General features: G+C 53.8%; 10 protein-coding genes and 1 non-coding gene across 11 annotated transcripts; 7 read left to right on the forward strand and 4 right to left on the reverse strand.

Moving 5' to 3' along the window:
- Positions 1–471: 471 nt before the first annotated feature.
- Positions 472–3,797, forward strand: BKA78DRAFT_251648 (WD repeat-containing protein; the record flags this gene model as incomplete). Its single annotated transcript, XM_066884673.1, has 3 exons — positions 472–629; positions 689–3,303; positions 3,349–3,797. The coding sequence occupies 3 exons, from the start codon at positions 472–474 to the stop codon at positions 3,795–3,797; spliced, it is 3,222 nt and encodes a 1,073-aa protein (XP_066744444.1).
- A 1,642-nt stretch (positions 3,798–5,439) lies between these two features.
- BKA78DRAFT_352889 (uncharacterized protein) lies at positions 5,440–7,103 on the forward strand (the record flags this gene model as incomplete). Its single annotated transcript, XM_066891440.1, has 2 exons — positions 5,440–5,569; positions 5,626–7,103. The coding sequence occupies 2 exons, from the start codon at positions 5,440–5,442 to the stop codon at positions 7,101–7,103; spliced, it is 1,608 nt and encodes a 535-aa protein (XP_066744445.1).
- A 119-nt stretch (positions 7,104–7,222) lies between these two features.
- On the reverse strand, positions 7,223–8,543 carry BKA78DRAFT_137068 (p21-C-terminal region-binding protein-domain-containing protein). The gene is made up of 3 exons (XM_066882696.1): positions 8,262–8,543; positions 7,953–8,189; positions 7,223–7,905 (listed from the first exon to the last, which is right to left on the reverse strand). The coding sequence occupies exons 1-3, from the start codon at positions 8,343–8,345 to the stop codon at positions 7,342–7,344; spliced, it is 885 nt and encodes a 294-aa protein (XP_066744446.1). The 5' UTR covers positions 8,346–8,543; the 3' UTR covers positions 7,223–7,341.
- An 82-nt stretch (positions 8,544–8,625) lies between these two features.
- BKA78DRAFT_295668 (GMP synthase subunit B) lies at positions 8,626–10,357 on the forward strand (the record flags this gene model as incomplete). The annotated part of the gene is made up of 3 exons (XM_066886511.1): positions 8,626–8,692; positions 8,749–10,269; positions 10,320–10,357. 3 exons carry the CDS (start codon positions 8,626–8,628, stop codon positions 10,355–10,357), a joined length of 1,626 nt encoding a protein of 541 aa, XP_066744447.1.
- Positions 10,358–10,721: 364 nt separating this feature from the next.
- Positions 10,722–11,445, forward strand: BKA78DRAFT_314647 (uncharacterized protein). Its single transcript, XM_066888482.1, has 3 exons — positions 10,722–10,980; positions 11,035–11,144; positions 11,207–11,445. The coding sequence occupies exons 1-3, from the start codon at positions 10,842–10,844 to the stop codon at positions 11,318–11,320; spliced, it is 363 nt and encodes a 120-aa protein (XP_066744448.1). The 5' UTR covers positions 10,722–10,841; the 3' UTR covers positions 11,321–11,445.
- A 227-nt stretch (positions 11,446–11,672) lies between these two features.
- Positions 11,673–15,023, forward strand: BKA78DRAFT_314648 (MCM2/3/5 family-domain-containing protein). Its single transcript, XM_066888483.1, has 3 exons — positions 11,673–12,036; positions 12,084–14,553; positions 14,618–15,023. Exons 1-3 carry the CDS (start codon positions 11,750–11,752, stop codon positions 14,735–14,737), a joined length of 2,877 nt encoding a protein of 958 aa, XP_066744449.1. The 5' UTR covers positions 11,673–11,749; the 3' UTR covers positions 14,738–15,023.
- A 685-nt stretch (positions 15,024–15,708) lies between these two features.
- BKA78DRAFT_t95 lies at positions 15,709–15,844 on the forward strand. Its single transcript has one exon. It is a non-coding gene; the product is annotated as a tRNA-Arg (tRNA).
- Positions 15,845–16,042: 198 nt separating this feature from the next.
- Positions 16,043–17,907, reverse strand: BKA78DRAFT_282652 (DNA primase large subunit). The gene is made up of 3 exons (XM_066885654.1): positions 17,633–17,907; positions 16,999–17,543; positions 16,043–16,953 (listed from the first exon to the last, which is right to left on the reverse strand). Exons 1-3 carry the CDS (start codon positions 17,817–17,819, stop codon positions 16,171–16,173), a joined length of 1,515 nt encoding a protein of 504 aa, XP_066744450.1. The 5' UTR covers positions 17,820–17,907; the 3' UTR covers positions 16,043–16,170.
- BKA78DRAFT_314651 (HAD-like domain-containing protein) lies at positions 17,908–19,414 on the reverse strand. Its single transcript, XM_066888484.1, has 5 exons — positions 19,294–19,414; positions 19,207–19,228; positions 19,001–19,069; positions 18,848–18,939; positions 17,908–18,766 (listed from the first exon to the last, which is right to left on the reverse strand). Exons 1-5 carry the CDS (start codon positions 19,357–19,359, stop codon positions 18,098–18,100), a joined length of 918 nt encoding a protein of 305 aa, XP_066744451.1. The 5' UTR covers positions 19,360–19,414; the 3' UTR covers positions 17,908–18,097.
- Position 19,415: 1 nt separating this feature from the next.
- BKA78DRAFT_314654 (S-adenosyl-L-methionine-dependent methyltransferase) lies at positions 19,416–21,283 on the reverse strand. Its single transcript, XM_066888485.1, has 3 exons — positions 21,078–21,283; positions 20,771–21,009; positions 19,416–20,707 (listed from the first exon to the last, which is right to left on the reverse strand). Exons 1-3 carry the CDS (start codon positions 21,175–21,177, stop codon positions 19,619–19,621), a joined length of 1,428 nt encoding a protein of 475 aa, XP_066744452.1. The 5' UTR covers positions 21,178–21,283; the 3' UTR covers positions 19,416–19,618.
- A 367-nt stretch (positions 21,284–21,650) lies between these two features.
- Positions 21,651–23,417, forward strand: BKA78DRAFT_331538 (phosphoesterase-like protein; the record flags this gene model as incomplete). The annotated part of the gene is made up of 3 exons (XM_066889888.1): positions 21,651–21,665; positions 21,746–22,588; positions 22,635–23,417. The coding sequence occupies 3 exons, from the start codon at positions 21,651–21,653 to the stop codon at positions 23,415–23,417; spliced, it is 1,641 nt and encodes a 546-aa protein (XP_066744453.1).
- Positions 23,418–24,920: the final 1,503 nt, after the last annotated feature.

Genomic DNA, 24,920 nt, shown 5'->3' on the forward strand with positions numbered 1-24,920 from the left:
GGAGGTGAAAGTATTGAGATGGAAAGCAGCGGTGAAGGCAGGGCTGGGCAGGGCAAGGCAGGGCAGAGCTGTTGGTGCGATTCGGCACGATCGGGAGCGTCGGCCCGCCGCAGAGCTAGGTCGAGGACGCGGACATTCCGTTATGCCAACTGACGCAAACGCCCGACACTCTCTCCGCCAAACATCTCACTGTCTCTCCTCCCACCCACCTTTCCATACTCCTCAACTCTCCTCTTGGCTGCGGCAGACTACGTGCTCCTTCCGCCCAGCTCGCAATGCGATTTCGCCTCCTCGCAACCTCAGATCCTGCCAGTTCTTTGCTTCCGACTTGAGATGCAGCTCGGCATCTGCTGAACGCCTCTCTTGTGAGCTCTCAACCGGAAGCACCTCCACCAATCTTTGTCGGCCAACCCGCCACTCGCTCGCTGACCTTCGACGCCCCCGCGTTTGCCATCCTTTCTTGGTCTCACCATGAAGCACCTCTACACCAAGGTGCTCGATCGCGAGATCGGCCTTCGCAACACCAAATACCGCCGGGTCCACGATCTCTATGGCGACAAGCAGTTCGTACGTGACTTGGATATTGTCAACGAGCTCAGCGGCCACACTGGATGTGTAAATGCTCTATGGTATGGAGAGCCCATCTACACTCTTTCTTTGTCGTTTACTGACACGAGTCTTTCTTTAGTTGGTCCAAGTCGGGAGAGCTCCTTGCCTCGGGCTCAGATGATCAAATGATCAACATCCACAAGTACCTCCCACAGTCCTCTCCAAACCAATTCGATTTCAGTACCACTATAAGCACCGGCCACCGTGCCAACATTTTCTCCGTGAAGTTCATGCCGTACACCAACGACCGCACCATTGTTTCCGCCGCTGGAGATTCGGAGGTCAGGATATTTGATATTGAGTACTCTGGAGGCACACATGTCCCGGCTGGCAACGGGGGAAGATACGACGGTGTCCGCCTGCTTGGCGAAAAAGACGCAAACTGCAGAGTCTTCAGATCCCACAGCGACCGAGTCAAGAGAATCGTAACGGAGCACTCTCCGTGGCTGTTCTTGACATGTTCAGAGGACGGAGAAGTGCGGCAGTGGGACCTTCGTCAGCCCGAATCACGTTATCCAGCTCCAACATCCTCTTCTCGACGCCTCGCCGACGAAGACAGAGTTCCTCCGCCTCTCATTTCCTACAAGCGCTACAACCTCGACCTCAACAGCATATCATGTTCGCCAAGTCAGCCACACTACATTGCTCTTGGTGGCGCTCATCTGCACTGTTTCTTGCATGACCGCAGGATGACTGGACGTGACCGACTACAAGAGAGGGGTGCTCCGCTTTCTTCACCGGATAAGCTTTCCGACCATGACAGGGACTTGATGAGGCAAGCCACACAGTGCGTCCGCAAGTTTGCTCCCAATGGACAGAAAAGGATGAAGCGAACGGACAACGGTCACATCACCGCCTGTAAGATCAGCGACCACAACCCCAATGAGATGATCGTGAGCTGGTCAGGAGAATGGATCTACAGCTTCGACCTTGTTCGTAGCCCGGACGCGGACGATAACCAAGATGCCGATGAGCAAAGAATGGCAAAGCAAGCAAGAGAATCCATGATTCGCAAACGAAAGCGGGCGAGGACAGGCTTGTCTCAGGCAAGTACGGAGCCGACCAGCTCGCGTCCTCGCACAGGTTCCGCAGAAGGTGATGAGGAAATGTCGCTCATGGTACACTATGAGAATGGCCAGAGCGAGGAGATTCCAATCGAGGCACCTAGGGCTCGTAGTCCAATATCTGAAGCGCGCGAAGCAGTGTTGCCCGAGTCACAAAGACAGAGCTTCCGCGTTTCGAAGAAGACAGTTAGCCTTCGTAAAAATCTTTTCACACTGGGAACTCGCAAAGAGCAATCAGACTCTGACCCAACTGGCTATGCCGTGCCTTTTACGTCCGTTTTGGGTCTTGCTTCCTCCATTCTCCCTGAGATGGATGAAATCTCTCGTAACTGGCGTTACCCAGTGAACCCACTGGATGTCGATGTGGCTTTCCAGAACAATCTCCGGGAGAAGCGCGGATCTGCCCGTCGCTTTGTCCAGGCTGCCGGCACTCTTGCTCGTGTCCTTGGTGGAAGATTGCGAACCGCTGGAGGTGACTCAAGTGCGATTCTTGCAGACTTTGAAAAGATTGTTCCGGCGCCGCGAGAGCCGGCTGATATCCCTCGCCACGAGCAGTTTGGTTATGATTTTTTGAAAGCCATCCTCTTATGGCTTGACAGCGGTGTTGGTACCCTCCTGGAAGGCTTCACCAAACCAAGAGGTGTCTCAGCAGACTCTCGACGTTTCCCTGTCCCCGACGATGCAAGTATTGATGCCATCGACGAGCATCTGATTCCTTATCTCCTCCATCTTGCCGGCGAGGACCCGATCCTCAACATTGACACCTCGCCCTTTGAAGTCAATGAGAATCGGGTTGTATTCCCCTCGGAAAAGGCTGCCGTCATTGCCTTTGCGCAAGCTCTTAAGATCCCCTTCGCAGACCTTTCGAGTGCAGTTGTCCATTCTGCCTCTGGTGAAGGAAGCTCTGCGCCAGAAGCACTTGGTGTCCAGGATCGCAAGGCTGCACTGAGATTTTGGGGCTTCAAGGTCGGGAGGGGCGTGTTGATGAACGCCGGCCAACGTGTGAATTTCGCCTTCGTCGATAACGCTTTCGGTGGGCTTGGAAGAGGGGATGAGAGCGTCAGGCAGGACGAGGAGAGTATCAACAGGGCTTTGAGCACTGTCGATCCCGAATCGGATGATGATATTGTCGAAAGCGCAAGACTCGTGCGTCGTTCCAGGCCTGTTCCAGCGGATGCCAGTTCCGAGTCATCCACGCGTGACGAAGATACTGGCATGGGAGAGGACGAGGATGTCATTGCCTTGGACGAATTAGGAGAAATCATGGGCGGCCCTAATGACGATGACGATGAGGACGAAGATCACGAAGCCAGTGATTCTGACGAAGAGAGCGAACTTGAAGACGATGATGAAGACGCTCTGCCGTCGCGCCAGTTGCTTTTCCGGTCAGCATTCGAGCGTACAAGACTCAAGGAGAAAGTCGAGATCGACAAGCCATGTACGCCGCACACGCGGCTATACCGTGGTCACTGCAATTGCAAGACGGTCAAGGATGTCAACTTCTTCGGCATGCAGGACGAGTACATTGTCAGTGGAAGTGATTCTGGACATGTCTTCATTTGGGACAAGAAAACAAGTCGGATAGTGAACATTCTAGAAGGGGATGGCGAAGTCGTCAATGTCGTACAAGGTGCGTAGAGTCTCGCAAATAAGGTCCACAAACGCTAACTTTGAGCAGGTCACCCTTACGAGCCCATGCTTGCAGTCTCTGGTATCGACCACAGCATCAAAATATTCAGCCCCGATGCCCACGCCCGCCGAAATGCCCGCCTAGGCATTGGCGTCTCCCCTGCTGACTCCTCTACTTTCTCCTCCATCTCCTTCGGCCGCTTGCGTCGGCGCCATGGCCGCCAGTCAAGCTCAACCCAAGAAGAAGGAATTGATTCATCATACGTACCTGAAGGCGACGAGGAAGAGCCTGAGACCGCTGCTCCGAACGGCCTTGCCAGCCGCCGCCGTATGCATGACGAGTACCGCATCACGTCTGACAACGACGTCAACCGCGAAGGAGGTAGCCGAGAAAACTTCATCACGGTAAGCAACCCGTACGACACATTCCATCCACAGTCCCTAATTGTGGCGCTGAGTCGCACAGCAAATATTCCAATTGATTCAAGTCGATGAAGTTCTGCAGTTGCTGCAGAGTTGACCTGACCGCACAACTTCTGAAGCGAATACTGACTTTTCTCTTGCAGCGCACGATGCTCGAAGAATTGGCACAGCGGTTTTACTTAGGCGACGGCGATGGCCATGACCCCGATATTGGCTCACCTTTGGTCGTCAACACAGAGCAGAATTGCGTTGTCATGTGAACATGCTTCTACATCATACGAAGTGCAGTGGTAGGCCCTGCATGATTGTCCCTTCTCCTTTTCCTTCTCAAAATGTGTTTTCGAATCCCCTTTGCCTGACCTGCCATTCGAGATCGCCTCTTTTAGAATCATCTTCAAACCCTCTTCTTCCTAAAGTACATATCAAAAATATGTTGCTCTGCAGGCGGCTCCTTGCCGAATGTTTCACATCTCCTTATTGGCCTGACTTGTGCTGGTCGAAGCTTCGTTTCGAGTCGGCATCATTTCTGCATCCACAATCTGGCGAGGAAAAGTTGCTGTTGTTTTGAAAGACTGGTCACTTGGTCGCGCGGTTGATATTAAGACGCTCGATTCAGAATCGCACCCGGAGGAAGTTTACCGCATACGAAGACGGGAGGATCAAAAAGTGTGATTTTCGACTGTGCCTGCTGTTTTTGAATGTCTGAGAGCAGTATCGAAGATTTGGGAGGGGAGGATTTGGGGCACAGGGTCATGGTATGTCATTGGCTGAATTGAATCACGTACAGAGTCTTCTTACTCGGCTCATACCGAGTTCAGGAAGCGATTGTGCACTGATTATTGCCGAAGACAGACGGCTTCGAATGCAATGTCGGCTCCCCGCGCAAGCCGTGTCAATGGATATCTGCATCATCACTGACGTCCAATATTCACAGCGCACGAATCAGCAACGTTTGAGATGACTCCACCGCGCCGAGATTGTTGGACTTCCCACGTACCCAGGACAGATTCCTCGGGCTCCTGCTGTCTCCCTCCTACTGCTTCCAGCTTCGGACCCTGGACTAATCCCACCAGGCTGGACAAAATAGGTATCCCGATTGAACCTGCATCCTTCTGCCATTTGTGAGCTGTTTGATAGACGCAAAGCGCGGGGCAAATCGCTGGAATCGAGGCCGGCTTGGTTTGTCAAGGCTGAGGCTGCATTCAATGCCAAGGTGTTGCGCCAGGGTAAGCAATACAACGCCACGCATCGTCGGCCCCCAACGGTGTTGCCTGGAATAGTCCCTCTATACTGGCTTGCACGATATAGGGTCACTATTCTGCGTTGCGTTTTAATTCACGATACTTCCGGACTCAGGAATGCTTGGGTGTTCAGAATTTGGATGGTCATCAACTCCATTGTATCCTCAAGTCAGATCTCAATCCTATGATGTTCCGCTTTTGGGTGGCCATCAACCCCATTTTGTCTTCGAGTCAGAACCCAATACCTTGGATTTACTGGATCTGGTAACGTCGAGCGAAGCAAAGTGATACAGCGTCCAGGATGCTGCATTGCTTATGTTGCACAAGACTTGAATGCAAGCACCCACTCCAAATGTTCAACCTCGATTTCCCCTCATTATCTTCGCCAGCAATTCTCCACTCTTCACTTACGCAGAGGCTTTTCGACAAACTCTGCAAGTATTCCCCGGAGAACTTGTGACTTCAACGATCAAATGGGCCAAAAGACGGACACGCAGTCGCTTCTCTCAGCGGTTGATAGCGAGAAGAGTCCGGCCTGGAAACCGGGGGGTTTCAGGAAGTTCCCCTATTTTGGTTTCGGGGCTTTGTTGGCATACCTTGCCAGTAGGTCGAGGTTCTCCCCAGACATTCAATCCAATGTGGCTAACATGACTGCCCAGCTGCCGCAGCAGTGGTTTTCGTCCTGTTGGACTGTGACGAACAAATTACGGATACATGGACTTACCCACCTAATACCTACATATCCATCCTCGCCATCCTCATGAACCTGTTCCTCTCGATCGCTTTCGCAGAGGGGCTAGCCTTATCGTACTGGAGGAGATACTGCAAAGGCTCAACCGTTGCCGGGATTCACTATCATTGGAATGCCGGGCAGTCATTTGCCGGAGCTTGTGAGGGCATCCTTCGTGGATTTGGTCTCCTGAATGGGCTCGCGTTTATCGCCTGGGCCCTTTCGAGCGCTCGCAGTCCCATGAATCAGAACGCCGTTGGTTTTATCCCCAATGTGCCATACGACACAAGTGGCTCATTGCACCTTGAAGTGGCCTCAAGGCTACCTGATGGATACACTGGCCAAACGACTTATTCGCGCACCGTAACTGCGGACACATCTGCATTGACGCGGGACTTTTCCAACATCATGCTCAACTACAGTAATCGTCAGGCTCTAATCATCAACCACAATAGCGACGAATGCGGAGACTCGTGCGACACTACTGTGAACAGTTTTGGTTTCTTAGCGAACTGTACCACTGACGTTGGTCCGGTAGTAAATATGACGGGCAAGAGCAGCAGTACTTTCTGGACAATATTCTCAACTGGCGTTGCCATTTGGGGCGACTATGAAAAACAAACGTACTACGCGGGTCTCAATCTCACCTCATCCTATCAGAGCAACAAAACCGGCACACAGCAATACTACACCCGGAACTGCCTTTTGCAGCCAAGCACCATGGAGTATCCAATCACCCTTACTCGAAATAACACGGTAGCTCTGCGGAGCAGCTGGGACAAGGACAGGCAAGTCAAACTCCTCGACTACCTAGGTCCAAGCTCAAGACAGCCTGGTGCCACGACTATCGGCGGCTTCCAACTGGCCATGTCCACCCTGTTCGGATCATCAGCAACGTTTAATTTCGGGGGCGCTGTGAGCTCCATTCAATTTGCAGGCACTGTTGTCAATCAGTACGTCGACACGGCCAACTCAGGCAGCGCTTACACTTGGCCCACTTACGTCAACTGGAACGATCCTACCGACGACATCTTGAACGCCATTCGCGAAGTTGCCTTCAGGGCCAGCATATACGCCGCCACCGACCCCTCGCTCAATAGGACCGCCTTGAACCCTTCCCAGGACGTTGATTTCACTGGCACTGTTCGGAAAACCATTTACAAGATCAATCGGCGCTACATGGCTGCGGGAGCAGCTCTGGCGCTCCTGGGCTTCTTTGGCGTACTGCCTCTGTACTACGGATGGTGGCAGCTGGGACGCCGCGTTACAATGAGCCCCATCGAGATTGCAAAGTCATTTGATTCGCGTATGCTGGCCGATTTGTGTGAGCATGACGCAAGTGGATTGGCGCGTGCGGGAAAGACGCTGAAAATCAGATATGCCCTGGCAAACGAGGCAGGAGCCTAGGGGCAAATGGTGGATGGGTCATCGTTCGTGACGAACCACAGCAGAATGAAGTACTTCAATGAAAATTAATCTTCATTGATTGATGCTTCTACATCTAAGCACCTCCCACATGTGCTGAATACCTAGCCTCGTAGTTCTAGATTTTAATCTTCCATTGCTTTTATGAAACTTCTTTTCAATACCCAAACTCCCGTTTCTCATGCAAGAGACTTGTTTGATCTGTCGACCAAGTACCATCTCAGCTTGCTGCCGCCGGACCGCCGATGGCCTGCTGAACAGCCTGAACGGCGTCCGCAAGCTTCTTGCCGTCAATGAGGATCAAATGGCCTTGAGGCTTGATGCCCATTTCCTGGAAAGCTCTCTTCGCGTCACTCGCACCCTCGTCGGCCTGCTTCGTGTATTCGAAGTTGGCATGCGCCAGCGCATGCTTGTGCAGGATCTCGTCCTCGGGGTGGAAGAAGAAAGTCTCGCTCGAGCCGTCGTTCTTGGTCTTCTTCTTGGGCCTGCTCTCCTCCATGTCCAGCTTGGACTCGACTTCGGCGTAGGTCTTGGACAGGATGAGGTAGTGCGTGAAGTTGTAGGGCTCTTTTGCGTCAATCGCCCATTGCATTTCATCCAAGAGCATCTTGTACAACGGAGGAACGATTTCGGAGGGCATGTTGATGAAGCGTTCGGTAAGAATAAGTCCAACTTGCGCGGAGGAGTTGTCGGGGGACAACAGGGAGGGTAGCTGCGAAAGGGACGGCTCCGAGGCGGCCTTTTGAACAAAGTATTGGGCAAGGTCCTTGATCACTTGCTTGTCCTGCGCCGTATTAGAAGAGCCAAAAGAGCTGCTCGAACCAAACGCACCTTGTGCTGTTGCATGTTCAGGACAGTCAGGAAGGCATAAGGATCCGACTCAGTACCGTCAACCTTGACCGTTGAGCCCAGATGCGGTTGGGCCAAAATCATGTCGGCGAGCTCGGAGAGGTTGAACAGCTGGTAGTCAATATCCAGCAGCTGGCGCAAGAGCGTCTTGAAGCCGTGGAAGTCGACATCTGGGTTCGGGTCAAACCATTCGAAGTCGACGTCGAGCATTTCCATTTCCTAGTAGCTTGCGCATCTCGTTAGCATGGTGTTTGCAGGACTCTCAATGTTCTGTTGCGCGTAGGAGCTGACCTCGTCGCTGGAGTCGTCATCTTTCTGGATAGCTGGCGCATCGCCGAGCTCTTCGGGGTCCTTTCTCTTCTTGCTCTTGACCATTGTTGCTGATGTGGAGTGTGGTGTTTGGAGTAGGATGGGCGGTGGCTTTCCCAGCTTTCGTCTCTCAAAATTGGGGAAGGCCACAGAATAATAATGGCCGGTTTTTCCACTTGGAAACGACGACTTTGCGGCTACAACATTTGGTTGCTTATCTTATCGCCCTGACGCGAAGTTAGTTCCGCCCGCTCCAACATTTTTTTCCGGGGCGCGTCACCCGCTTCGCTTCTCTTCTGCGACTGCAAACCTTTCCAGTCCGCAGAACCAGATACCACCAGCAACCATGGGTAGCAACGAGCTTCCGATCGAGCCTCACAAGACGTTCGACACCATTCTGGTGTTGGACTTTGGTACACAGCACCAATCGAATGCCACTCGACCGCATTATGACTAACGGTAAACAAAGGCTCCCAGTACTCGCACTTGATCACTCGCCGCCTGCGCGAGCTCAATGTCTACTCTGAGATGCTGCCGTGCACCCAAAAGATTGCCGACCTTACCTGGAAGCCCAAGGGTGTCATTCTGTCCGGCTCGCCCTACTCTGTTTACAAGGAGGGCTCCCCGCACGCCGACCCCGCCGTTTTCGAACTGGGAGTCCCGATTCTCGGCATCTGCTATGGCCTGCAAGAGATGGCCTGGCAGCAGGGCAACAATGTGTGCGCTGGCGACAAGAAGGAATATGGACACGCTTTCTTGAAGGTCGAGAAGCACCCCGGCAAGGCGCCCCACATTGACAAGCTCTTCGAGGGTCTTGAGCAGGACCTGGAGGTCTGGATGTCGCACGGCGACAAGCTTTCTGCCCTCCCCAAGGACTTTGCTATTCTTGCGACCACCTCAAATGCTCCTTTTGCCGGAATTGCTCACGAGCAAAAGGAGTGGTACGGCATCCAGTTCCACCCCGAGGTTACCCACTCGAAGAAGGGCAAGGAGGTTCTGAAGAACTTTGCTGTTGGAATCTGCAAGGCCACCCAAAACTGGACCATGTCCAAGTTTGTTGACCAGGAGATTGCCCGTATCAGGGCACTTGTCGGCGACAAGGGTCAGGTCATTGGCGCGGTTAGTGGTGGTGTTGATTCGACTGTTGCCGCCAAGCTGATGCAGGAGGCTATCGGCGACCGCTTCCACGCCGTGATGGTCGACAACGGCTTGCTCAGGCTTAACGAGGCCAAGACTGTCAAGGAGACGCTCGGCCAGAAGCTCGGCATCAACCTTACGGTCGTCGACGCCAGCGACCGCTTCCTCGGCAAGCTCAAGGGCGTTCACGACGACCCGGAGAAGAAGCGCAAGCTCATCGGCAACACTTTCATCGAAGTTTTCCAGGAGGAGGCCAAGCGCATTGCGGACGCTGCGCACAACACTGAGAGGGCGGGTGAGATCGAATGGCTTCTCCAGGGTACGCTGTACCCCGATGTCATTGAGAGTATCTCCTTCAAGGGCCCCAGCGCGACCATCAAGACGCACCACAACGTCGGCGGTCTGCTCGAGGGCATGCACCTGAAGCTCATTGAGCCTCTTCGCGAGCTGTTCAAGGACGAAGTCCGCGAGCTTGGTATGCAACTGGGCATCTCCGAGGACTTGGTCTGGCGCCACCCCTTCCCCGGCCCTGGCATTGGTATTCGTGTTCTCGGCGAGGTCACTCCTGAGCAAGTGCGCATTGCTCGTCACGCCGACTACATTTTCATTGAAGAGATCAAGGCAGCAGGTCTGTACAGGAAGACAAGCCAGGCCTTTGCTGCGCTTTTGCCAGTCAAGGCTGTGGGTGTCATGGGAGACCAGCGTGTGCACGCTCAAGTCATTGCACTGAGAGCGGTTGAGACGACGGACTTTATGACGGCTGACTGGTATCCGTTTGATGGCGAATTTTTGAAGAGGGTCAGCAGGAGGATTGTAAACGAGGTTGACGGCGTGTGCCGCGTGGTTTATGACAGTAAGCTCTACGCAGAAGTGCGGCTTGCAATGTTTGCTGACGAGACACAGTTACGAGCAAGCCTCCTGGAACGATTGAGATGGAGTAGAGCCCATGTGCAACGAGGAAAATGGATTGGCTACAACAGGGCGTTTACGGATTCGGGATGGATTTTAGACACATGTAGACATGCCGCGTGGTCACACCACACCAATGCAAGCGTCTCGATACCCAGGACAGGGGCAGTATCGTCATCAGCGCCGATGATGGGCATTCAAGCGGATCGACATGGAGACAATGATGGGAAAGAAGGCACAGGCCCAGGGCCAGGAGCCACAAGCGGAGCGGGTTGACGCCATTGTCCTGCATTCCCGGTCCTTGGCGGGGGCCCGATGGCCTCGACCTGTGACGTCACCCACTTCGTCACTCCCTTGGGCACCACCCCCAAGCATCTTAAATATGCCACTTGGCTTCGTCAAACCTCTCAATCCATCATCACACAAACCTCACTCTCCAACACACGAACACTCAACTCTCCATCCACTCAAACCACCAAAACCTTCACCTCTGTCAAACCACACATCTCCATCACCATGTCTTCCAACGTCGGCTCCCACAACATCTACGAGGACGGTGACCAGCGCAACTACTCCAAGGCTGAGCTCCAGAACAGCGCGAACGCCGACCGCTTCCACGAGGGCCAGACTCACAGCCACCTTTCTCTCGACTCCAGTTAGTCATCTTTAGTCCATCTTCGCCGGAGCATAGATCTAATACTATTCGCAGAGGACGAGCGTTCCATCGCCAACAAGCTCGCCCGCGAGGAGCATCGCCAGAAGGAGTCCGAGCCCAAGGACTTTGAGAAGGTTCAGCTCGAGCACGACGCCAGGTTGCCGGTATGTTGACATCCTCCCCACCGTCACCAAGTGATCAGCGACCTAATCCAATTTTGATGCAGGCTGCTTCGCACGGCAACAAGCCCAGCAAGGGTGCTCAGATCGACCAGGAGCTCCGCGAGGAGGATGAGGCCGCCGCATCAGGCAAGGGCCACTGGGGCTCGAAGAAGCAATAAGCCAGATACCCCCGATTTGATGTAACAAAAAAGGCGTCTGGGATGGGTAAAGGCATGGGAGTTGTCAATGCTGGATACCTGAAGATTTAATGATATGATGACATTTTCCTCAACGGAAACAAAAATGCTCCAGTCAATGTTGACAAGATGTGATGTGTTTTGCAAACAAACTGGTTGAGTAGTTAATTGCCCCACCCAGTGCCCCGCCTCGATCGAGCTATGACATAGCCCGCGACCCTGTTCACTAGTCCCCATTAGGAGATGAGATTGATCTTGGCACGTGATGAGCTCTAGGCGCCGCGAACGCGTCGGCGACGCGTTTCGCGTTGCTGAAAAGCTAAAGCACGTCGCCTCGCCTTCTTACCCACCCTACCACATCTCACGCAACCACCACCCCCACAACTTCAACACCTTCGAGCATCGTCGAAAATGTCGTCCTTGGTCGATGCAGTCCTGAATTCTGAAAACGATCTCAATGCGCCTACTCCTGGCTCCACTGCTGGCGCACCGCAACAAAATGGCCGTTCCTCTTCGCGCCCACGAGGGCCCCCGTCGGATAGTGTAGGCCCCAACAGCGAGGCCAATTATCGAGACGATGAAATGGCTGCCTCCAGGGCGACGATAAGAAGGACAGCTGGTCCGCGACAAGACATCCCGAAGGTAGTGGACGTGACGGGCGAGGTAGTGTGTCAGACATTTGAGGAGTTTTTGGAAAAGTGAGCAAGCCCTTGATCGGCGACGAATGCATGACTGAACCAGCTAGATATCGGGTAGAGCCACCGCCAGTATCCTCCGGAGCCCCAGCATCCAGTGTCCAAACCACCGACCGGTACTACGTCGCCCAAGTCCAGGGACTGCGCCAGTACAACTTGTCGACTCTCTACGTCGATTTCAACCACCTTTTGAATTATGAGGACGAATCACTTGCGAGCGCAGTCGCAAATGAATACTATCGCTTCTTGCCGTTCTTGACGCGAGCGATGCACAACCTCATTGCGAAGCATGAGCCGCAGTACTTTAGGGATCACCGACAACCAAACTACTCGTCCTCGAGCGTCGCAACAAATCCGTCTTCTACCGAAAGAAGCAATGACCTTTTGGGCGAAACCTTTGAATCAAAAACTCCCCACCAGCAGACCGACAAGCTCTTTACACTTGCATTTTACAACCTCCCGCTGGTGTCAAGAATCAGGCAGTTGCGGACCTCGTCCATCGGAAAGCTGCTGTCGATCTCTGGAACAGTCACCCGGACATCAGAAGTACGGCCAGAGCTTTCCCTCGCAACCTTCGTCTGCGAGATTTGCAACACAATCGTCCCCAATATCGAACAAGTCTTCCGGTACACTGAGCCAACCCAATGCCCGAATTTGACGTGTGGCAACCGGACAGCTTGGCGGTTAGACATCAGGCAGAGCACTTTTGTCGACTGGCAGAAGGTTCGCATCCAGGAGAATAGTTCGGAGATTCCAACAGGAAGCATGCCTAGGACTCTCGATGTCATTCTCCGTGGTGAGATTGTGGATCGTGCCAAGGCTGGAGAGAAGTGCATTTTCACAGGCACGCCAATTGTGATTCCGGACGTAAGTCAGTTCAGAGTTCCTGGCATGAAACCTCAAGCGACTAGGGATTTCCAAGGTCAAGCCCGGGGTGCGGATGTCGGTGGAAGTGGAGTTTCTGGTCTGAAGGCGCTCGGAGTGAGAGACCTCACCTACAGAATGGCTTTCATGGCCTGCATGGTGACTCCTGATACTTCGACCCCTGGCCAAGCTTCTTCCCAGGAGCTTCACGGTCAGGCCGGAAACATCCTCTCGTCACTCAATCAGGTCGGCCCTACAGAGAACTCCCATCTTTCTTCCGATGAGGCGCAAGCCGAACTTTTGTCCACCATGACGGAAGCCGAAATCGCCGATCTCAAAGAAATGGTGCAGTCGGGCAACATCTTCATGCGGCTCGTTGACTCCATCGCTCCTATGGTCTATGGCCATTCGGTCATCAAGAAGGGCTTGCTACTGCAGCTGATGGGTGGTGTCAGCAAAGCCACGCCAGAAGGCATGGCTCTACGTGGTGACATCAACATTTGCATTGTCGGCGATCCCAGTACCTCTAAGTCGCAGTTCTTGAAGTACATTTGCAGTTTCTTGCCACGGTCTGTCTACACGTCCGGTAAAGCGTCTTCGGCGGCTGGTCTCACCGCCGCCGTCGTCAAGGACGAGGAAACCGGAGATTTCACCATTGAGGCTGGTGCCCTGATGTTGGCAGACAATGGCATTTGTGCGATTGACGAATTCGACAAGATGGACATCGCCGATCAGGTTGCCATTCACGAAGCCATGGAACAACAAACCATTTCGATCGCCAAGGCTGGTATCCAGGCCACCTTGAACGCACGCACTTCGATTCTTGCGGCAGCTAACCCAGTTGGCGGACGCTACAACCGCAAGACCACCCTCCGCGCCAACGTCAACATGAGCGCCCCCATCATGTCGCGTTTCGACTTGTTCTTTGTGGTCCTTGACGAGTGCGAGGAGAGCGTTGACCGCCACCTTGCTGAACACATTGTCAACATCCACCGCCTCCGCGATGATGCCGTCGAGCCAGAATTCAGCACTGCGCAGCTGCAGCGCTACATCCGCTTCGCGCGCACCTTCAAGCCCGAGTTCACCCCTGAGGCAAAGCAATGCCTTGTCGAGAAGTACAAGGAGCTTCGCGCCGACGACGCCCAGGGTGGAGTTGGCCGCAACAGCTACCGCATCACAGTCCGTCAACTGGAGAGTATGATTCGTCTGTCCGAGGCCATTGCCAAGGCGACGTGTGTCAATGAAGTGACACCCGAATTTGTCTGCGAAGCCTACAATCTCCTGCGACAGAGCATCATCTCCGTCGAGAAGGATGACATCGAGGTCGAGGACGACGATGAGGCACAAGACGCACAGCCCGGCGCCAACGCCGACGAAGAGATGGCCGACGCCGGTGCTGAGAACGAAGCCGCCGCCCCTGCATCTGAAGACCAGCAACAGCGTAAGAAGACCACGATCCGCTACGACGAGTACATTGCCATCGTCAATCACATGGTGCGGCGCATCAACTTGGACGCGCAGACGGCCGAGGATGGAGTCGAGGAGGAGGAGCTCATCATCTCGTATCTTGAGCAGAAGGAGGCCGAGATAGACACGGCAGAGGAAATGGAGGAGGAGAAAACAAGGGCCAGGAAGGTTTTGAAGCGCATGGTCAAGGTAAGAATCAATCTTCAGCACTGCCATAATATCGGAGAAGACACCCCTGCTGACTTGTCCGCAGGAAAACATCCTCATGATGATCCGCGGCGAAGGCCTCGCCGACGACCAGGGCCAAGGCCTTACCGGCGGCGACAGGGTCGTGTACGTCATGCATCCCAACTGTGCTATGGAGGAGATGTGAATGGACTGAAGAGGCGACGAACAAAATGGGCAATGATGGGTTTTGGGGATGGCCAAAGTTCTTGGGTTTCATGGCGTTTTGAGCGCTTAGGTGTTCGGTGATACCAAGATACATTTAGGACGGCAGTGTTTCGTCAATGTCAACGTCATTTTTCCGCATCTCTCCTGGCGCTATGATTTCAGGATCTGGGTCCACTGCGACGCTGAAATGATATTGTGTCATGAGCTAACGCTATGGATGTACTCATATGTCCCCCAGAGCCTTGTGGGGAAGTAACTAAGGGCCTCTCTTGCCGATATTTTATGATCGATGTCGTGGAAGGCGCGACCTGAGGTTCCCCAGTGAAGTGTACCCGGTTTCCTGAAATAACCCCTGACCCCTCAGCTCCCTACAAATATCCACTCCCCAACCTCGTCACCATCTATCCATCGTGGTGCAGTGGTAGCACGCCCGACCACACACGGCGTCACGCCGCACTACTCACGAGGGTGCCGTATGCAGCTTCCGATACGTCGGTCAAGCACTGCACGCATACGCGATGCTGGCGCTGCAAGCTAGTCTGGAGGCCCGAGTTCGACTCTCGGCGATGGAGTGTTTCTTTTGCTCTTTTGGGATATCGATTAGAGGATCTCTCTTTTGATGTGGGAGAGGAAGACCTCAGTCTGTTATAGAGTCTCATTAGCTAGGCTCTTTCAACAACCAACAGTTCTTCGTGGTGCAGTGGTAGCACGCCAGACCAAGCACGATCACGCCGCACAGCTCACGAGCGTGCCGGGGCGTGCCCAGTTGGGTTCGCTCGCGCGATGCGTGTCAAACATACAGTCTGGAGACTCGAGTTCGACTCTTGGCGATGGAGAAATTCTTTTGCTCTGGTAAGGCACTAACTGCACCAGGGCTTCTGTTTTGAGAAAGATTGGCGGCTCAGTCTGCATATGGTTTCATTTTGCTCAGCTTCCACCAACAGCAAACCGTCCGTCGTGGTGCAGTGGTAGCCCGCCAGACGACGGAATCCAACAATACACCTGCACCGGTACCAGACGGTCTCGCTGGCGGGTGCATTGTTGGGCATCGAGTCTGGAGACCCGAGTTCGATTCTCGGCGATGGAATATCTTTTTGATTGTTGTAAAGAAAGAAGAGGTTGCCTTTTTGAGCTCATGAGGGGCGGCCTAGGACTGTCGTTGGTTTGGGTCAAAGTGTAATGATGGTGAGTAAGTAGGTGAAGCACTCCCTAATGACACCATCGTGATGGAGTGGTGGGAGGCTGCTTCGTGACTTGGCAGTGACGCGGCATCGCAAAGCTAGATGTGAATACTTCGATTTCAAGGAGAAGACTGGAAACTGTGAAAAGACCATACCATGCCATCCAGACGCAAACACCACAAACGCCGTCTGAAGCAACAATCCAAAAGTACTACAAGCTTCCACCCGTGACCTATCCTCTCATCTCATCTCTCAGCGCATTGCCATTCTCCTCGCCCAAATGGCCCAGCAAGAAGCTGCGCTTGAAGTACTCATTCGGATGCAGAATCGTGTCGAGCTGCGCGCCATTCCAAGTGCCGTCCTCCTTGACCTTCTTGATCTCGTTGCGGTGCTTGTGCTCAAACACGCGGTTGCACGCAATATGGTACCGCTGCCTCTTTACATCGTCGCGCACCTCGTTGAGCGTCTGCCTGTCGTCCACACCCGTCTGCTGGAGCAAACTAATCAGGTTGTCTGGCGCGAAAGTGCGGTAGGGGCAGCCGTGCGTTTGGCCCGGTCCTGGCAGCGGTTCCGTCGTCAGCTTTTGACAAGAGTACGGCGTGTAGCCCTTGCCACGCCGGTTGGCGTCGCCTCCTACATCGCCGTAGGCGTGGCGAACGTTGTAGCGGTACTCCTTGTTGAACTTCTCGTCGGTGATGAGCTTGAAGCTGCGCCGCCAGAATATGAGACATTCTTCCAGGTTGAGGCCGATGCCTTTGAGGAAGAGTGTGTACTGCAGACGTCCAAAATGTTTGAGGTGCGAGTTTTGCCGCAGCGTGCGGTGAAGGTGCTGCATACAAAGGGGGAAATGTTGACTCAAGGCGTCGACAGAGGCAGCAGTGGGCGTGGTGAAACCATCAAGAGCGCTGTCATCAGAGTAGGTCGTCTCGGGGGCTGTAAAGCTCGTGCTCAGATGCGAGAGAATGGGTGACAGGCGATCGTCCTCGTCTATGCGAGGAAGTGCGCGGGAAGTGAGCTGCCACTGTTAGTTTTGCCTTTTGGGGTTGCAGATCGAACACACCTCCATCGCATCGCCCAATCTCCTGCTAAATTCAGCCAACAGAAGACTGCTCTGCTCCCGCATGGGAACGTAGGCCTTGCCCCTCTTCAAGAGAACCTTTCGATGTTCGACCAAATCTGGGACCTTTTCCCAGTCGACCTTGAACCAGCCCTCTTCCTCTCCTTTTCTCGCACCCCAAGATGTGGCAGCCTTCAGCTCATCGGCCAACAATTTTTTCTCCTCCTCGGTCATCTTCTCCCACTCGCCGCCCATGTCCAAAGAGTCCACGAAATCCCTGCGCTCACGAGCGTCGTCTTCGTTCCATCTCAAGCGAAACAGCGCAGTTTCAAGGCGGACGAAGCGGTGACGAAGGTCCTCGGTGGCGGAAAATGCCAGACGTAGAATAAAATGCGAGTAGTGGTCCTTTTTCCTTTGCGCGTCCAGCTGAGTCGAGCGACTGCTGTTCGACTGCAATGGAAGGTGTTTTTCGAGAATGGGTTTCATGTACGATGCAGTCTCTTCGGCGCTGCGATTGCGAAACGAACAGGCTTCGATTTCGGACAAGACTGTGGCGCGCTTGTCAGTGAATGCTCTCCACATGCGTGCTTTGAAAAGCAGCCCAAATTCGTGCCGGACTTTGACTCGATTTACCTACCCTTGAGACGTGCGATGGCCCATTCTTCGAACTCCTCCAAAGTTATCTCAGCAGTAGGCGGTATGGTGTAGAAGTTGAGGCGATGCTTGTATTCCTGGTCCCTCCATGTTGGTGCCGCGAACTGGCGTTTCTTGTGGTCGAGTATAGTGCGGCGCTTTGGATCAATGCGAGCAAATGAGCGCTGCATTGTTGTGACAAACAATCTGAGTCGCTCGGCAGGCTCAGGAGGTTGCTGGTAGATTTCTTTGGTGTGGGCGTGTGTTGAGGGTTGGCGTTGAGGTGTGGGCGCGAGACGCGACGCTGCGGGCAACGCGTCTCTTCCGACGCGCCCAGGCGCTAAATTAACTCATGCCTGAGGCAGCTACTCGGACTTGGCCCATGCAACAGTATTTCTTTCTATTCTATCTATTCTACTCGCGTAGTCTAAAATGCTTCCCCATATGATCTCTAGCATGCGCTGTACAGTTAGCCCAACAAGTCTCCCAGCTTGTCTGCGTAGAAAGCCGGCTTAACACCAGTTCCGTCTCCCTCGCCCAGGAAGTCTTCCTTCTTGTTCACGCCGCTCAGCACAGCCAGAGTTCCACCCAGCTGGCCTTCGATACCGAAGCGAATGTCGGTGTTGAGACGATCGCCAATCATGCACGTTCGGCTGCGGTCAAACTGGAACTTTCCTTCCACAGCATCCATCATGGCCTGGCTTGGCTTTCCGAGAGCCAGCGGCGCCTTCCCCGAGGCTGTGACCAAAGGCGCACCAATCGATCCGGCCCCAGGGAACAGTGTGTGTGCCATGGGGAGTGTCGAATCCGTGTTCGTCGCCAGGAAAGTGGCTCCCCTCTTCATGTATGCGAACGCGTGCGCCAGCTTCAGGTAGTTGACATGGAAGTCGAGTCCAGCGAGGACGATCGAAACATCGGGGTCAAGCGCAGAGCCATCCGCAATCTTGGTGAAGTCCTCGGGCTCGATGTCGCGACGGAGGGAGGGATCTGTGCCGCCGATGAAGGGTACGTTCTCGGCCCGGAGTTCCTCTTCGATTCCGGTCTCGCCCAATACGAAGACTTTGTTCTTGGGAGCCGGGAGCTTGAGGATCCGCGCAATGTACACAGCAGCGCTGTACGCGGAACCGAACACCTCATCCTGAAAAGTAGTAAAGTAAGCGGCATGGACCAAAGGTGCCGTTGAAGGCAGTCAATGTCTCCTCTTTCCCAATGTACGTACCACCGTCACAGGAACACCAAGCTTGTCGAATTTCTTCTTGTAGTCCGCGCGGCTTTTGGTGCTGTTGTTCGTCACAAATACAAGCTGCTTGCCTGCATGACGTGTTGGTCAGCGAAAACAATTCTAGGCACTTGCACCTTGTTGTGTTCTGACCTTTGCTTCGGAGCATTTCCAGCGTCTCTGCCGTTCCAGGGAATATGTGATCACCAGACCATAGCACGCCTATCCTTCATGCGATTAGTATAGCGGCCCAAGGTGATCCTGGCAGTGCGCCGGCTTCCAAAACTTTTCTGCTCGCAGGCTCATTGCTTTATGCGGCTGTTATTTGGCGTCGCGCAGGGTCGGAGAATTTTGCGTACCATCGCAGTCGAACAGAAAGGTCTAGCAGAAGTGTTAGCACAAGTTTCTCGGGGTCGGGGTCGGTTTGAGAGGGCTGTAGAACACACATCGAACTTGGCGAGGAATTCCTCAATCGCCGGCTTGTCGCCGGTCAGATACCTTGGCTCTCCCATCGTGATGAGAGTTTGATGTCAAATTGGAGATAGGATGTTGAGTGGAGAGATCTCAGGCGCATCTGAGGACTTCAGTCACCGACGGCGACCGACCCTGGTGGGGCTCGCTGACGTGATGGGGTCCGATCGGAGGTAGGTACTGTGGTACGCGGGGATGGACGAGTGGACCTGACCCTGCGAAACCCTGAATTTTATAGACTACGCACCACAGCATAGATGATAGGAGAGTGGAATTAGTTGTCACTCAATCTCTACTCGACTATGGATCTACAGGTGCCTCTTCTACCTTTGCGTCTTCCACTTTAGCGGGCCTCTCCTGCCGCTGTCCATCGTAGCTAATCTTGCGAAAGATGCCTACAAAACCTCCCACGTTGTTGTTGATGAGTTTAGGTCTGCAGACAACTCTCCACTTCTCATTGTTCGCAGCATCAATGGACAGTCCCTCTGGAGTATCTGGGGTGACTTCGGCTTCGCTTGAAGGTTTCGCGTCCGAACTCTGCTTTTCGGTTTCGGAGTCCGCCTCATCGACATTGTCATTCCATTCGTTTGCTTTCGCAAGCTGCGCTTGAAATGAGACGTTGTCGGCCAAGGCGCCAGATGAAGTTTTGATAGATTTTTCCTCTTTCAGAAGTTTGATCTCCCACGGTCTCGCGGTCTGGCCGCCTCTCAGCTCGGCCACATGTTCCAGTGCCAGGGGCAGGCGCGATTCCTTGATCACTTTCAGGCAGTCAGCAATCTGGGTTATGCTGGGGTTGAACACAGCGAGAATGCCATCGACTTGAAGAGCTCTGGCGACAGAGGGGAGGTGGTCTTCAGAAGCAGGAAGGTCGAGGAAGACGCGTGACAGGAATGGCTCGGGCCCTTCAGCGCTCGAGTCGGACGACTGGGACTTTGGCTGGGTTTCCAGGCGACCCTCAATCCATTGCGTTACGTCACCCAAGTGAAAGTCGACATGGCGGGCGTAAAGCCCGTGTCGAAAGTGTTTCACGATTTGGCGGGCATGCACCATGTTCCGGCGCTTTGCCTCAACGGTGTGAACTACGGCGCGCCGCTTGGTCTTCCACGCTTCAAATGGGTTCTCACTCGGCGAGTCGGCAAGAGGCGAGTCGTATGTCGCATCTTCGGAAGGATCTTCAGCAGATTCCGGCAAGGGCTGGACCACTTGCTGAGCTTTGGGCAAAGGAGGGTTCGCAGCATGTATGGCGCGGGCAAGATGGAGAGTGACTCCGCCATGGCCAGTCCCGGCTTCCAAGACTTCCAACGGAGGAGACGAGGCGTTCTCCGAGCTCGGTGGGTCAACATGGATGTCTAGCAGCCCTACAATCACATTGGCGTCATCATGGTATATCTGATCGTGGCCGGGTCAGCGCGGCCGTATATAGGGCGACGTAATCTGCGGTGAACAACGAACAGGTGTGGCAATCCGCGGGCTGAGGCGGACGTACTCTTCGAGCGTCGGTTCGTGAAGACGAAACGAAGTTCTCGTTGTGTGTATGACGTCGCGCGGGCTTTTTCCGATTATTTCGTTGTGGGTGACGGGACGACCAGCAAAAGAGGTTTGTCTGACTTGACCGCCAGACTTGAGCGCGTAAGTTAGGATGCCGTCATTGTCGGGCTTTCTCTTGTCGCGCAGCAGGACCACGTCTCCCTCTGCGATGGGCATGTCAGTACTGGAAAGCGTGAAAAGGAAGAGGAAAAAAATTCCGAGGCTTGCGTACCGACAAATTGTTTAGGAGCGCGCGAGGATAGCGAACGCAGACATTGACGGCACACGGGCAGCCGGATTGGTCTCGCTGCGGGGCGCCAGGCTGCGAGCATGGTTCGAAGTTGAGGGTTGGGGAATGGAGAATGTTGGAGAGTGACGTGCCTTTCAGCGGCACATATTTCGGTGGTGAGGTGGTGCAGATCTGGGGAAAGCTCTGTGCTCGCGCGCGGTGCTGGAGCGCGACTGGAAGCCCGTGCAGGGGTCGCGAGTCTTGAGCCTGCCTCCTGTGCTACTGCACCACCATTACCTACCGAACGGCTACCTCTGCTTCCGTCGCCCGCCGCCTGCTCACCACCACCGTCTCTCTCCCCGTCACCCAGGCCAACTTCCTGCGCCTCCGCGGGATAATGGCTTGCTCTAGCTGTCTTGCCTCTCATCGTCTACCATTCTGCTGCTCCTGAATTACCAAGCTCTACAGCTCTACAGCTCCCGCTCCCGCTCCCCCGACGCCGCCGCCTCGACCTACCTCTTTCCAGCAGCCACCTTTCTTCCATCCACTGGAGCGCATAGCTCCCAAGCTGCCAGCATGACCAGAAGAATTGTAAGTACTGTTTTTCTTCCCCGCGCCTGTACACGCGACACTTGGTTCCATTTGCTGACAATAATTGCTTGTTTTTCCAGGTCCGCACCAGCTTTCAGCTGGGAGCTCTTACGGCTGTCATTGTCATGATCGTCATCTTCTTTGACAATAAATTCCGCGTCCTTCCTCAAAGCATTCATACACATCTTCCAGCTCACCACCCTGGCCTCATCATTACCGACATTACCGTACAGACATGCTCTGCGCTTAACCCGCTCAGTAGCTGCAAGCTCGACCAAGACAAATGGCATCGCGTCGAAAAAGATTTATATCTAGGCACCGGATGGTTCAACAAGGCCTACGTCCATGTTAAGCGCAAACGCGAGGAGGAGCTCAAGTCGGATGAAAGAGTCGTCATCGATGTACGCGTCGGACGACTCGACCCGTCCATGGGCGAGAAGGGCCAAGAAACGGCAAAGTGGGAAAACAGACCTGCAGGGATTTGGCTTTTGCGATCCAGCAAGCGGCACGACAGCGACTCCAATCAAGTTGTGACCGCAGTGGATGTCCTGTTTGGCGCCGATGCTGTTGAGCCCCGCCCTAGTTGGGAAGTCCGAGACACGCCCCTCTTGTTGGATACTTCGGGCGAAGCGCAAGAAGCTCGTCTGAGCCTCAGGCGTGGTCCGCCGCACAAGGTCGACAAGCCGATACCTAGGATTAAAAGGGACGGCAAATTCAAGATTCTTCAAGTCTCGGATCTCCACCTCAGCACCGGTATTGGCGTTTGCCGGGATCCTGAGCCTAAAGGTCACAATGGCGGAGCATGCGACGCGGACAGCAGAACACTGGAGTTTGTGGGAAAGATTTTGGATGACGAAAAGCCCGACATGGTCGTTCTGTCGGGCGACCAGGTCAACGGGGAGACGGCACCAGACTCGCAATCCGTAAGTCATGAATTCCCCCATTCACCTGTCACTACTGACATTATAGGCCATTTTCAAATTTGCCGAACTATTCATAAAGAGAAAAATTCCATACGCCGCGATTTTCGGAAACCACGACGATGAGGGCTCTCTCAGCCGCGCAGCGCAAATGTCCCTCCTTACAACACTCCCTTACTCCCTTAGCGAACCAGGGCCAAATACGATCGATGGTGTGGGCAACTATTTTGTCGAAATTCTTGCCCCTGGCACGTCCACGCACTCTGCCTTGACGCTCTATTTCCTGGACTCTCATTCATACTCTCCTGATGAGCACAAATTCCGCGGGTATGACTGGATCAAACCCAATCAGATATCTTGGTTCAAAGACACAGCCAAGAGCCTCAGAGAACAACACAAACACTACACACACATACATCTCGACATGGCTTTTATACACATCCCTATCCCGGAGTACAGCCTTCGCGAGAACCAATACGTGGGAACGTGGAAAGAAGGAGTTACTTCTCCTGGGTTTAATTCTCATTTCCATGATGCCCTCATTGAAGCACAGGTTCCCGTGGTATCTTGTGGTCACGACCATGTCAACGACTACTGTGCTTTGTCCAGATCTAACAGCGATCCAAGATTATGGATGTGCTATGCTGGTGGGAGTGGATTTGGCGGTTACGGTGGTTACAATGGATATCACCGGCGGATAAGAGTATGGGATGTTGATGCGAACGAGGCCAGAATCAGCACGTGGAAAAGAGTTGAATGGGGCAACACGGAAGAAAAAGTAGATGAGCAGATTGTAGTCGAAGGAGGAAAGGTGTACGACAGCACGTCGTGAGCGCGAGGAGTGTACGATTTCCGGTCATGATCACCCCCTCTCTTTCCTGCATGGTTCACGTTGGAAGAGATTGTAAGAGTTGATCCGAACGCCGTGGAGATTTCACGGCCCAGGAACGGCTCTGAGCAGCATCTCAGCACAAAACAAGGGCTGTCGGAGCCGAATCCGACCACCTTCATTCTCCGTCGCGTCGACGCATTCGCCGCTCAGTATCGCCAAAACGTCTGCATACCCGCCTTCTCGTCCATCTGCCCGCTTTTGCAGTTATTCATCCAAGAAACGATCAAACACCACATAGTTCACAACCACTCCGCGGGAGGCTATACGACTCTGCGGCACGTCCCAAACATCTTGCGGCCCTTCCAGAGCTTGCCTTACCTCATTTTCCGATACACAACACAAGGCAAGGGAGCAACTCGAAATAACCTACAGTGCTCCTCCACTCACACGGCAAAAGGGACTCTGGACGCCAAGGCTCCGCTCAATATTGACGGCGGCGAGGGTCGCCAAACTCAACACTCCGGTCCTTTCTCCGGTCTTGGCGGGGATACTCCTCCGCCGTACTCGAGTGCTCTTTGATACCCTCTCATTTTTTGCATTGCCCTGGACCGACCTTACATTCGCTTCTGCTCCCCTATCCCTAGTTTGGGGCTTCTCCGATCTTTCTCAAGTTGGATTTTTCGTTGTCGTTCTTGCGTTCTCTTGTTCGTGGCGGATTGGTGGGAATACGAGTGAGCGAGAGAAGGAGGTCAAGGAAGGGTCTCTACCTAGCATGGCGTTGTTGGCGTTGCTTTCATTGCTTGCTTTGGTTTGTTCAAAAAGACGACAATGACTTTGGGGAAGGGAAGGAAGGGATAAAGTATCAGACAGGTGAAGTGAGCGCAATGGAAGCAGACGCGTAGTTTTCTATTGTAACATCAAGGACTTGGGTGTGTTTGGAGAGGAGTATTGTGCGGGTGGGGGATGGTAAATTTGCGTTGACAGGCGTCGGGCAGGCGACTGACTGGCTATCTTGCTGGTGTCCGTAGTTGTGAGATGAAATGCAATCGAACGAGTGGTTTTCTGATGCATCATTCACTTGACTCTCTTTAAAACCCCCCTCATGACTTGGCTGTAAGTTTCGTATACAGGTGACAGAGTTGTCTCCGCTTCGGTCCAGCCTCGAAGCCTTCCTTGTGGTCGTACTTGCCCCCTGTCCCCTCGCACCCCCTTGCCATCCACCTACCACCACATCTTACCTTTGAACCACGCAAAACCCACCTAATCCGAAAGAGCAACAACGGTGAGAATGGAGGAGGTGTATGAGTAGGCACGTCGAGACTGAACGCATAATTGAGCATACTCTTAAACTGAGGTTTTCTCAATTCGTGCCTGCCTTTTGCGCATCGCTAACCTTTACCACTCCCGCCTCTACGTCCAAGTCCATAATCTCCTCAGCCCACAAACCAATCAAAACAAATCCGTCGTGGTGCAGTGGTAGCCCGCCAGTCCTCTCATCATGCC

This window comes from Phyllosticta capitalensis (assembly GCF_038381095.1).
Source record: "Phyllosticta capitalensis strain CBS 128856 chromosome Unknown BKA78scaffold_5, whole genome shotgun sequence".
NCBI classification, from domain to species: Eukaryota; Fungi; Ascomycota; class Dothideomycetes; order Botryosphaeriales; family Phyllostictaceae; genus Phyllosticta; species Phyllosticta capitalensis.